The sequence below is a fragment of the Plectropomus leopardus genome, chromosome 5 (genome assembly GCF_026936395.1).
Source record: "Plectropomus leopardus strain MGB_pleo_1.0 chromosome 5, ASM2693639v1, whole genome shotgun sequence".
NCBI lineage: Eukaryota > Metazoa > Chordata > Actinopteri > Perciformes > Serranidae > Plectropomus > Plectropomus leopardus.
The window spans coordinates 1,341,726-1,355,361 of record NC_142180.1 but is presented as its reverse complement, the minus strand read 5'-3'; the positions used below and the strand labels follow the sequence as shown (position 1 = coordinate 1,355,361).

The following is a 13,636-nucleotide window of genomic DNA, read 5'->3' as shown; positions in this document are numbered from 1 at the left end:
CAACATATTTTCAGGACGTTTCCATGACTTTGAGGCAAATATTGAAGACAAGACATTCACTGAAAGGACCATCAGTACTCCTTATTGGTTCATTTTCATTCCGATATAATTGGTTTTGTAAAATATATGTTATTTAAACAAAATAAATTTAGAACAGCAATATAACTAAACATATTTAAATATAACTTAGGGACTATTTGTTTTTTATTGGGGGGGGACAAAAAGAGGGAGGCAGTGCATAAAAAAGTTATATGACATGCCTCCCTCAAAATTGTGGCAACTATTTTTTCCTTACAAATTTTAGGCTATTTTTATAAGGGGAAAAAATGTTTTTTTTCTCTTTAAAATTTTTGGGTGATTTGTTAAGAAAATTTCCCTTCAAAACTAAAGGCACATTTTCTTTAAAATTCACCAAAAATGTCACCATGTATTACAGCCATAAACTAACTTTTTCCAAAACTTTCGAGGATATTTAGTTTTCCAAAACTTTTCCAGCCCTGGAAAAATGCTATTTGCAAATTCCATGACTTTTCCAGGTTTTTAATGACCGCACAAACCCTGCATATTTCATAAGCAATTCCCATCCATAGCAGAGTAACCAGTGAATATAAGGGATGAGTAAATCCAAACCTTTTGTCCTCCTGGACAACAGGAGGAGTAGTCTCCTCAGGTCCAGCTTCAGTGGCAGTCTCTTCTGAAGGCTCGCTCTTGTCTTCTCTAAGGAACTCCGCAGCCTCTGGTGTGGGTTTGGAGTGGTCGATGGAGGCATTGTCTTTCCCTGCCTTCCACAGCTTGTAACGGTCGGGTTGAAATTTGCGCACGAACACATCCATGGAAATCTTCACCATGTCCTGACGACACGAACACTGGGACGAACACACATCAACATTTCAGTTTAGGTTTTGGCCACGCTAGTCTGAGCAGAATGAAACAGTGCTTTGACAACGGTTGGATTCACTGTTTGGGTTGATAGTACTCACTTAAGTAATTCAGACGTACTGACTTGTATTTAATTATTTGTAGTTCCAAGAGGATAATCTTAAAAATGTTAGGAGCCCCTGGCCTTTTCTCTACAGCAACAGTCAGGTTAAAATGATCATGTGCAGTGTTAAATTCTGATTAAAACTAAACTGGCTTCCCAGAGGAAAACCCTTTCAAATGAGATTCCCCTTTACATCACCACACGATGAGGCCCTTCCACATGTCTCACATTGTGTAGCACAAAGGCACTGTATGGATGCAGCTGAAGCCTTTGCATGATTAATCACTACATTAAGATTCAAATTTGTCTGATGTTTTTGTACCAGTGTCGCTTGTTTGCCGTAATCAATCCATCGCTGCGTAGCAAAGTTTGTTGACTCAGCACAGTTGAAGCCATGGTTAAAGCCAGCATGATAACCATATGGGAACGTCACAATGAACTGCCCGGCCTCCTGAGTAACCTGAATATAAAAACAAGAGCCGTTACACCATTTTATTAGAAATTTTACACGATTTTTCATGTAATCATTATAAAGATTTAATCAATATGTTTATTTTCGACCTGTTTGTTAAGCAGTACTTCTCTCAGATGTATTGTTAAACCCACAGCACAGACATGTTTCTTTTTTCTCCATAATGTCATTAGGTCAACACGGAGGCAAAGAGGGCTAACCTTTTCAAAAGGGATGCCATATTTTTTCAGGATTGAGGGTGAAATTAAGGTCATCTTGTGGCGCAGGAAGGCTTCACAGCTCTGAGCGTTCCCTGGAAAGAAACCTGGAAACACAGGAAACCATCCACAACGTTAGCACAGATCACCCTTGAGGTAGTGATGTATATGAAGTTAAATTGTTAAATGGGATCTGCGAACTGAATTACTATTATGGTCTGTGAGGTATATTCTGTGCAGTATATAAGGTTCACTGAAAGCAAATTTGACTTTATCTCTAAAACTACAAAGCGCGACAAGCTGAAGTGACCTGTGGAACCATATGATTAAAATTTGAGTAACAACAGTGCAATGATCCATTTATCATTCATAAGAGATTTAAGACCAATGTGATGAGTGAATCACAATAAAATCTACCAAAGAGTTTGGCCATCACATACCTTTGGCAAGTCGTTCCAGTCTTTTCCCGTGCTCTGGTGGAACAACATACCTGAAGAACAACAAAAATACAAGTACAACCCTCATTCCAAAAGGCTTCGGACACTGTGTAACACATATATAAAAATAGGACGCTGTAATTTGCAAATCCGTTTTGAACTATATACAATTGATTATGGTACAAATATTATTTAGTATTTAGAATGTAAACAGATACATTTTATTGTTTTTTGTATATATAATAATTCTGAATTTAATGCCTGCAAAATGTTCCAAAAAAGTTGGGACATGGGCAGCAAAAGACAGGGAAAGTTGTTGAATGCTGAGATAAACCCAGTTTGGGGGTTCCACTGGTTAACAGGTTAATCTGTAACAGGTGATGGCATCATGACTGGGTATAAAATGGGACATCTGCAAAAGGCTCACTTGTTCGCAAGCAAGGGCAGCACAAGGTTATTCACTTTGTAAAAAACTGTGTGGGCTAACAGTCCAACAGTTTAAGAACGTTTCTCAAAACAAAATTGCAGGAATTTAGGGATGTGACCATCTACAATCCAATATATCATCAAAACATCCAGAGAATCCAAATCTCTGCACATAAGTGACAAGGCTGACCCCTCAGGCCGCATTTAGATTGGGCATGATTGTATGATGGATATCACTACAAGGGCTCAGGAACACTTAGAAAAAATAAACGCCATTAGTAAAGACAGTTCATCACTGCATCTACAAACTCCAGCTCCACCTCTACCATGCAAAGTGAAAGCCAGATATCAACAACATCCAGAAACAGGGCTGACTTCTCTGGACCCAAGCTCGTCTGAGACGGACTGACACAAAGTGGAAAAGTGTCCACTTTTCAAATTGTTTTTAGAAATCATGGAAGTTGTGTTCTTCAAGCTAAAGAGGAAAAGGACCATCCAGATTGTTAGTAACTCAAAGTTCAAAGCCAGCAGCTGTGATGGGTATAATGGGTAACTTGCACATCTGTGAGAAAACCAAGAATGCTGAAAGGTACATAGAGGTTTTGGAGCATCATATGCTGCCATCCAGACAATGGGCTCTATCTTACACTTGGCCCATGTGAGTGCACCATGTGCTTTAGACCAAGTGCTTATAGATCGTCTAAACAGGGCTCAATGTCTTTTTCAGGGACGTCCCTGCCTATTCCAGCGAGAAAATGCAAAATTACATTCTTCATGCGTTCCAACAGCCTGGCTTTGTAGTAAAAGAGTGCAGCTACTTAACCTGCCTGCAGTACAGACCTGTCTCCCAATGTGTGTTGTCTTACGAAGTCAAAGAGAAAAAAAACAGAGACATATATCAATCAACAACAATCAACAATTAGTGTCCTTGGTTCCCAAACACATGCTGAGTGTTGTTAAAAAAGGGGATGTAACACAGTGGTAAACATGCTCCTGTCCCAGCTTTTTGAAACATGTTGCAGGCATCAAATTCTAAATGAGTGTACATGTGCAAAAATAAATACATAAATGAAGTTTATCAGTTTAAATTAAGTATCTTGTATTTGGATTGTATTCAACTAAATATAGGCTAAAAATGCAAATAATTGCATTGTTTTTATTTACATTTTACACAACATCCCAACTTTTTGGAATTGGGGTAGTATATAAAATATAATGATGACACTGACAGCAGAATTAAGAAATATGCTTGTTCATAGTGTTCCAGTATTTTGGAGAATGATGACTGTAAGTAACCACAGAGAAGGTAAACTTTTCTCAACAATGTCATAATTCATTGTAGGGTTGCTGTAGTTCATTCACTACATTCATCAACAATGATCAATGACATGAAGAATAGGAGCAGGTTGTCTGAAAGACACTGAATCCCTATAAATAAAGGGAACGGTATGATGTTTGGTCATGTTATCATGTGCAGCTGTGAGAAGCTAAAAAAGCAGTGTTTTCCAGCAGTGAAAGGGTGTGTCAGTGACTATACCAGGACTTTGGCTCTCCAAAGTGCAGGTAGTTGATGCTGTACAGATCCATGTCCTCTGTGTGCCAAGCGAAGGCACTCTTCCACATCCCAAAATAGAGGTATGGTGTGTTGACTCCTTTAATTTTGATACCGCTATCACTCTCCACAGTGTCCAGAATGGTGTTAAGGTGGCCGATGTTCCATTCAGTCACTTCCTGTAGAAGAGGGATTCACTTCAGGTTGTAAGTGACACTGATACTGCAGAAATGTAACATGTGGCACTATTACTGATGATGGCTGAGTGTGTGAACATAAAATCAAAAGGTCTGTTTTAACACAATGAAGAGCTGTAAGCTCCAGTTGGTGGCATTTTCAAGTCTATTAGCACTCACTGGATCATACAATGTTCCGCTGACATCAGCCCCATACAGAGGCGGGTTAAAGGTCAGATTCTTCCAAAACTTTCTCTCCAGCTCGTCAAAATCCACGTATCGGGGATTGCAGAACCTAAAATGAGATATCAAAGGAAATAACTCATTTGCAATTAAAATGAAAGGCTGATGGAAACTACATACTGTACCAGATAGTCTGCATTATGAAAGCACAGTCACTGTGTTGAAAAAATCATCAGTCAGCTGTGCTTCATGATTTGAATATGTGAACTGACTTATCCAAGTTGGAGGTCTTGCGGAACTCAAGGACAGTCATTGGCTTCTTCTGGATGTTGTACTGTGTAAACAGTCCTGACTGGCCCGTCACCACCTGTTGAATGGGAGCAGGAATCACCAGGTCATCGATATCATCATACGTCTGTCTGGGCTTCCAGTCTTTAGGTGGTATAACCTGCAAAAGAAGAACAAAACAGAAACAGAGCAGCAGAGTGATGAGTATCTGCTCTTGTTGAACTGATAGAATTAGTGCTGTGGGAACATTCATTGTCCTGTTTGCATTAAAGGCAACAGCAAACGAAAATATGGCAAACACGCAAATTAACTACTGAATACTGAAAATATCATTGATTAAGTGTCATAGAAATGTAAATGATGCCAAATACACAGTGCGAACTGTTAGAGTGCAAGTAAATCCACTGATACACTGACACAGATAAATATGCAAATATGGATTCATTGAGTTCAAACCTGAGCTAAGCTTTCTTCAGTGACTGCATCTCAACACTTACAGCATATGCTGTTGCTTTACAGTAAAATAATACCAGTGATTCATCTTCTGTTAAAAACTTCTACTGTGAAGCAGCCACAGGAAGTGTTAATTTTGCATTTACATCATAGTAAAATTCCAGACAAATTTTCTACTAGTCAATTTCTTGCTGTAGATAATGAATTGGGCTACCTGTATTTTCAGTTGAGTCCATTTTCTATGATTCCCATCACTGAAAACTACTTATAACTGACTGCTGAGCCTATTTGATCATAAAACAGTTGATGTCTAAATGATGAATAAAAATAATTCAACACACTAAATCATAATCATCGGACAAAATACAAGAGACCCTATTTACTTTAGCCATTCCAGCTTTGTGTGCTCCTTGTGATTCCATGTAGGCAATGTACCGGCTGAAGTCCTTGAACTCCTCTTTGGAGGGGGTGAACGTCATTATCCTGCAGCCCACGCTTTGGGCTGGTGTGTCTGTAGTCATCTTGGATTTGTTACTTTGACCTCAACTCTGACTGGTGGAAAACATGAAATGATCATGAAAACATCAAGGTTACATGTGTGACAGTTACGTGCTTGACAGTGTTTGGCTCAATTGGAGTTTCTTAGTTTTTCAGCTTTTGAGTCAATCTGCATCAGTTCTGCAACATCACTTTACAATAACAGACCATCTCAAACTCAGTGCTGAAGTTATTCTCCGACTCAAGAGTAAAGAGTCAAGTTAAGGGATAATATTTAATTGCCAAATTTCTGCAGTTTATCTACTGAAGTTATGTAAACAGTACCAGATGTCATAGTTAGAGCCCCAAAGCTGTTGAACTTCTGTTTGTCAAAACATAAAAAGATGTTTTCACTGCTTTCACTCCTATATTCTGACTTGTCAAACCTGGGCTAGATTAACCCTTTGAAACTCAGATTGACATCAGCTTTCTCGTGCTACTTTCAGATGCCTTTCACAAGCATTTTAACCTTTGAAACCTGAGCAAACTGGTTTGATTTCTTTTAAAAACATGGCTAAAAAGGCAACTTGGTAAGAGATGTCCCGCAGGCTGCAAAATATAAGGAAAAGCTGACAGAAAAGGAACTGAAAATAGGTTAAATGAATTAAAAAAGAGAAGGAAGATTATTGGTGTGTGTGTGTGTATATATATATATATATATATATATATATATATATATATATATATATATATACACATACATGAATGTGGGAGAGAGAGAGGGGATGAAAGGACACACTGCTGAGGGCCATTCCATCCACTGAACTACCAGGTGCCCCAGAAAATATGTTTTTTAAAAGTAAAATGTCAAGGAAACTAACTGATCACAAATATACAATTAAATAATATTTACATTTTAAACACTTTTTCAGTTAATTTTCATTATTTTGTGTTATCCTTTTTTAATATTCTATTTTTACTGATTTTCTGGTAACTTTTAACTTCATTTGGGGTAATTTCTTGATAAGTGGTTTATTGCCTCCACCCATGAATTTCACAGAAATTAAGCCAATTTGCTCTGGTGTCAGGGGATTAGAGGAAAGAGTTAAAAACCCACAAGACACTGTATAACCCAAACAAACTGTATCTTAAGTATTTACTAATGCGATAATACAGAAACAGTCAGTCCTTTTCGAATTCACTCAATTTCCCTCTTAACTACGGTGCAACTAAAGACTGGGAGTCCCTGTATGACTGCATCAGTTCCGTGATGTGCATTCCAACATTCTTTCAATCAGTCTGGCGCAGAGTTGACCAAAAGAGAAGGCGTTTTAACTTTGAACTAACAGGCAGCAGATTTTTAACTCTGTCATTACGGACTCTATTAGCAAAACCCTGCAGACTTTGGTGTCCGTCATGTAACTATGATTGGTTCCGATGCTGATGAATTAGAATTAGTCGGTCTGTGATTGGCTGATCACCGTGTCCATCACACAGTGGCCCATTGACAGCGCTGCTCCTCGGAAAAACATTTAGCTAGTGCGCTAGCTAACATGCTAAATGCCAGATAGCTCGCTCTGCGTCTAAGGAATTAAAAGTGTAGTCAACAAAAACCAAACCGCTCTAGTATTCACGAGCAAACACCGAGAAACGCCAACATTTACATTTACAGACAATGACAGTCGTTGTGTCAAAGCAGAGAATCATCGACAGAAAGCAGAAGAAGCCGCTGAGTGTGGAGTGGACTCAGATGTGACAGCTAACCAACTACCGTTAGCAAACATGGCTTGTTGCTGACCGTCAGTTTCTTGTGGCCAAACTTAGAGTTACTCCTACCTGCATGCAAACGCTATCTGAAGAAACACACGTGGACCTACACACGCTAAAAAGTAGACGAGTTGTTTTCTCTTCGGATCACAGGTAACGGAGTAGAAATACAGACATCATCAGTCCGGGTGGAAAAGACAGTCTTCCATTATTTCAGTGACGCATGCCCAGTGTGTGTTTGTTTACATGGAGCTCGGGGGGAGGGGCTTCCGTAGTGCTCCAGCCAATCACAACGCCCCTTGCCACACGTTGAAAAGCATACATTCTGAAATATCATTTCACCGTATATATAGTTACCTGGTCAAATTATCTACTTGTGAAGATTTCATATTAACCTTAAATTTTTAACCCTTTAATGGGCATGCACATGTAAATATTTTGGAAATTTAGTTAATCGTCATTTTCTAATGTATCTAGGCTATAATTAAAAGTTTCATGTTTTTTATGAATTTGAACAATTTTCCCTTTATTGAATAGTTCATGTGCCAACTTTTAAACATTTTATGAGCAATTATAAGCCACTTTTTTATGTTTTCTATAAAACTTTTTTAAAAAGAGAAAACAATGGGCAATTGTTCTTTACATACAGTATATTTTGAACTCTTGAAAAAGATCTAATCTTTGAATAAAAAATGGCGAATAAACATTTGTAGACAAAACATTAAATTCCTGTTTTTATATTATCATCTTCACTGTGGTGCCCCACGATTAATATCCTGTCATGCAGTCCCAGTTGTGGCAGGGAGAATTGATCTGGTGCAGTGAAGCAAATTGGTGTCACAGCCTCTAAATCTGATGAACCATCAGGTAGCAAAACAATAAAAAAAAAAAGTAAATAGCAATCAGTGTTTCACACCTTTTGGCCCACCAAACACAGAAGACAACACAATAAAAAGCAGACATTCAATTAGTAAAAACAAAGCACATAAACATTGATTATCTCTAGAGAGTAGACCTGAAAACCTAAATATATCTTTGAGTGATTACTGCTAATTTTATACCCTTATCTGGGTAATGTATACAGACACTGAATGCCTAATTATCAAAGCTCATGACAATATTTCGACATGACTCTGTGTTTTCAGATTATTCAGCTTGACCGCATATGAGACTGTCAGTTTGTTTATTTACTCCAGTCAACCATAATTGGTTGCGGAGTTGAGCTAGCTTCTTGTAGCTTTTTTTTTTTAGCTAGTTATCATTCTCCTGGGAGCTGGTCACTGGCTGTGCGTTTAGCAGTCCTGAGCCAAGAGGGTCATTTGTGCTTCGTTTGAGGGAGCACTTTGTGGGTGGGTAGGAAATATATTTGCGGGGTTGTTTGAATGTGTTGTACTGCACACTGTATGGTTTATATGTGTTGTGTTTTTTTGTAATGTATAATTTCAGGTGGATGCCAGACTGTTTTCACAGCAGAGATAATGCCATTATATGACAGCAATACACATAGGAGCACTAATAGCAACTTAACGTTTGTCTCATGGAACAAAAAGGGCCTTGGTCATGTGATTAAGAGTGGTCGTATTTCTTCTAATCTTAAAGTTGCTGAAGCCAGACATTATTTTACTTCAGGAAATGCATATTGGGTTAAATAAGCAGCGCAGACTGAGAGCTACCTGGATTTCGCAGGTGTTTCAAGCGCCTTGTACTCAGAAGGCTAGAGGGGTTGCCATCCTTTTCCGTATCAATACTTAATTTTGCCTTGATTCAGTGTTAGCAGACCCATATGGCAGATTTCTAATGATTTCAGGTCAAATAAATTCCCTTCCAATAGGAATGCTTCATATACTGTATATGGCCCAAATATTGACAATCCCCATTTCTTTTGTAAAGTTTTTGATATGATACCAGCATCATTACACAAGGATTTATCGTGAGTCTAACCTGAGCAACGGACTGCAACGTGGTAAGCAGCCTAAAGATTTGCATAATATAATTCACTTGTCTCCCTCCTTTATTATACTCGAATGTATCCACTATACATTACAGGAGAGTTTGATGGCCTTCTGCTGTCACCCAGCAGAAGGCCATCCTCAGCTGCTGACCCCTTACCCTGACCCTGAACCAGGCCCCCAACAGAACTTCAACCGGGCTCACTGCAGGACGAGAGCAGTTTTGTAAATCTGTTTTACTGGTAACTGGGAATACATAAGGAGGACATTAAATTATACAGTTGCACATGAATTCCACAGAATGAACCTCTGGTGTTTACTGAACATCCATCTCACTGTGTCCATCTGTGCAGTGGAAGTCGAGGGACCCTCCCACTGCTGCCCAGCCATGCTCTGTTAAAAAGGATGAGAATGTGTTGATACTTTAGTGTAGGTTAAATGTTACACTCTATATTCCACCAGAATGTTAAGAAATGTGAATGGGAAGAGAACTATCAGTAACATATCAAGATGTTATCTCTATAAGCCTTTCTGGATCCCCCTCTGTAAAGGCAACAAACACAGTTTCCTCATGCTCTTCATCCTAGATGAGTGATATGTTTCAGTATACTTAAACTACCATTTGGCAAATCTTTGGAGTATTGCCTACTTACAGTTACAAGGTCTGTTGTGGCGTGAAGGGACTCCACCAGGCAGATAGCACCATCAGAATCTGTCGGGACAAAAGAAAGAAAAAGACATGAAAGGGAAATAAATAGGCTTAATAAAAATATATAGGCTTAGGCATATTACATTTTATAGAGGCACTTGTGTCTTGGGGGGTGGTCTCAGAGGATGAGCTCCCTCCAGGAATTCCCTCAGCCACTGGACTTCCTAAATTCTGGCTTAGGGTCAGCTCCTTTGCCTCTGTTAGAGGTGGTGGTGCTGGGCCACCACCCGTTTTATGGGTATCTGCCTTCTTTCTGTTGGAGGAGTAGAAATCTGTTTCAGTTTAAATAGGCTTAATTACTTAACAGAATATGCTATAGATGAGAAGACATTTATGTGTGTGAAAACAGCATAATGTTGGGGATAAAACAACTGCACAGTCATACAGCCACTTAAATACTTACTTTACAATGTAAAACATGATCAAAATGAGGTACCCCCCATGAGATTATGCCGACGTCTTACTTGTTTGAACAATGTTTTTATATTTCATATTAAACTGCTGCCAAGTGCGCTTCTCCCCCGCGGGATTGCACCTAAATTAAATAAATTAATAGGCTACCATTCAAGCAGTTTTCCCCTGTAATATTATTGTGATTGCAAAGGACTACATTTAAACTTGAGCACTGACCAGAGCAGAAATGTTCTCCCACGCCACCTCTCTTTTGCAGCTGCAGTGGTGTTGCACTTCTTTCTAAAAACATGTTCAAACTCACCGTATGATCGCATTAAGATGTCCAATTCTAGTGGGGTGAAATACACAGCCCTCCTCTTCCCCGTTGCCATGGTGACTCGTCAAATCGGGGCTGCATTGATGCTGTCTTTTTATAGTTGTGGTGCAAGCGCTTAACTCCAGGTGAAACTACTCCGAGTTGATCAGACTAACTCAAATCAGCTGTTCTGAAACCAAAAACTCAGAGTTTCCTACTCTGAGTAGATCAACTCAGAGTTCAGGGTTAGACTCAGAGTTTGTTGAACCTGCTTTGTGAAACGGTCCCCTGTATGTTTCTTTTGTTTTGTTTTCCTTTTTTGTTGTTGTTTCAGCCCTTTAGTGTGTCCATTTATTTTGTGATATTGCTGTAAAAACACAAAAGTCAAAAATAAAATATTCAACAAAAAAAGTCTTTTATCTTAGTTATAGCTAGTAAAATGCTTAAATTTGAAAACCTTGATTTACAAAGTTTCATCTGCCTGCAGTAACAGACTAAATGACAGCACACAGGTGACAAAATAAAGAAAAAGCTGACTAAATGTATACACAGGTCAGGAGGGCTTAGTGAGTGATATGATGCCTATAAATATGATGCGAATCATATGTTCTTGAATTTCTATTTCTCTATGTGATTGTCTAAATGTCAGGTCAGTTTTTTGTTTGTTTGTGTTTGGGGGGGTTTATGTGTGTGGTCATTTGAATAACATGAGTTCAAAAAGCACCAGTGTTGGAATGAGACTATACACCCTTTTAGGGACTGATCCCACTATCCCACAATTTGGGATAAAAGTGTGAGCTAAATAAATGTCATGTAAATAAATGGAATGTAATATTAATGTATCAGGAATAATAGATGCTGGACTCTGCAAAGGGCCATTCTGCAGAATAAGTGCTTTTCCATTGACACTTTAAATAGACTGCACTTGTATAGCACTTTTCTAGTCTCCCAATCACTCAAAGCGCTTTTACACATCATGGATTCACCCATGCACACTACTTACTTATGCTACTCAGTAATTAATCAAACACACTCACACTCTGATGATGCAGCATCAGGAGCAATTTGGGGTTCAGTATCTTGTCCAAGGATGCTTTGACATGTTGCCTGAAGGAACCGGGGATCGAACTGCTCACCTTCTGATAAGAGGACAACCCGATCTACTTCTGAGCCACAGCCATCTGCATTTTGCTGACAATGGAAATTAAAACTTAAAGTAAAATTTTTAAATTTTAAACTTTTACTTGTAATGGAGTATCTTTTTTTAGCAAAGTATTGCTTATTTTCTTAAGTCAAAGATCTACATATTTATTACAATGCTGCACAATGCTGCATCCCTGATCACACTATTGCACTGGATAGATGGACCTTGTTGGGAGCCTTAAGGACACCTTGACTCTGATGCAAATTCAAAAAATGCACTGCAGGAATTGAATGATGCCATCAGCAGCAACATGCCCAAACAAACGGATGGCATCTGCTGCTGATAATAATTAGTGCACTAGAATAAACAGAGTAATTACAACAGAAGTTCAAAATGCTCGGGCGTCACGTGATTCATGGAGGCTTTGATTAGTTCCAGGAAGTGTCTGGCGGGCCATTTGGATACATTATATGGAGAGACAAAATTCCAATTTTCGCTAAATAGCACTCAATAACCGCACTGTTTTACAATACCCACTGAGCGCATTGTATGTAGTTTGATTATCATTTTGTTTTTTAAAGTAAAACATGCTTTTATTTTAAGATTAATGTAAACAGCTAGGGTTAGATTAGACTGGTTAATCTCACACTCGGTAGATTCACACATTTCAGCAGCTCAAGAGTCAGAGGCAACAGAAAAAAAGCAACTGAGTGCTAAATAAGGGTAAAATATGATTAAAATACAAAAAATAAAATATGTTGTAAAACACAAAATATTATATATATATATATATATATATATATATATATATATATATATATATATATATATATATATATATATATATATATATATATATAGTGCTTTTATATTTAAAATGTATAATTACATAGTATAAATACAAGTGATGTGGATATGACACATGTTTATGCTGACATATTTTAGACTTACCTTACCATGATAAAGGAGCAGGTTGCTGTTTATTGCTTATATATATATATATGTGTGTGTGTGTGTGTGTGTGTGTGTGTGTTTTATTTATCTTTGTCTTTCTACTGACTTACTTACTGCAATTAATTAATTTAATTAATATCTGATAAAAACATAAATAGCGCATTAAGCAGTTGGTATATGTGCTTCTTTTGTGGTGTCCTCTCAGATAGTCTCCACCATGCTTTGCTGTGTTGAATAATGCTAGCAGAGTCTTACACTCACCACAGATTGCAACTACAAAAAATATTTGAGGTTATCATTTTTAAAAACTGCATTGGAACATTTTACCCAAACAAAGAGCACACCACTGGAAAGCCTTTCATATGGTTTAATAAAAATAAGGAACAGGGAAAGGCTTGCAGAAGTCAGGTAGCTGATACTGAGGGTGCTGTCTTTGTGCAGGGAGCATCCGGGCTTCATTGAATCCTGTGTAGCTCTTTTGGTGAAAGAGAGAGGGAGAAAAGGACAGGAGAGAGGGTTCGACATACCTTTATAGGCCTGGATGGGAAAGTACTTTGGGAGATGAGGTGTGTTTGTTCCCCAACCTCAGTTCTGAAACTTTGTTAGTTGTGTTAAGTTTGCGCTTGCAATAGTGAATTACTCACTTGGAAATTAGCTTTTGCTGTGCCAACCTCTGCATTTGTCTATAGTGTTTCATATGATAGGCCTACAAATATTGATATTTTTTAATAATTTATCAGACTTTTATCCTTTGTCAGCCT

The 13,636-nt window shown here is 38.2% G+C and overlaps 1 protein-coding gene across 6 annotated transcripts in view; it reads right to left on the bottom strand.

Annotated features, from left to right (window-relative positions):
* The window catches only part of kdm4aa (lysine (K)-specific demethylase 4A, genome duplicate a), a 28,075-nt gene extending 20,401 nt beyond the window's left edge, over nt 1-7,674 (bottom strand). For 2 of the 6 annotated variants that reach the window (XM_042512722.2, XM_042512751.2), the window contains exons 1-9: nt 7,480-7,655; nt 5,550-5,718; nt 4,698-4,873; nt 4,423-4,537; nt 4,052-4,245; nt 2,092-2,141; nt 1,655-1,758; nt 1,305-1,442; nt 631-866 (exon numbers count right to left, since the gene is read on the bottom strand). In XM_042512722.2, the coding sequence (XP_042368656.2) occupies nt 631-866; nt 1,305-1,442; nt 1,655-1,758; nt 2,092-2,141; nt 4,052-4,245; nt 4,423-4,537; nt 4,698-4,873; nt 5,550-5,687 (1,151 nt within the window). In that variant the 5' untranslated portion in view covers nt 5,688-5,718; nt 7,480-7,655. Of the gene's footprint in view, nt 1-630; nt 867-1,304; nt 1,443-1,654; nt 1,759-2,091; nt 2,142-4,051; nt 4,246-4,422; nt 4,538-4,697; nt 4,874-5,549; nt 5,719-7,479 lie in introns of all 6 variants that reach the window. The other 4 variants (XM_042512729.2, XM_042512737.2, XM_088077361.1 and 1 more) reach the window with 4 other exon arrangements.
* Between the last annotated feature and the right edge of the window lie 5,962 nt (nt 7,675-13,636).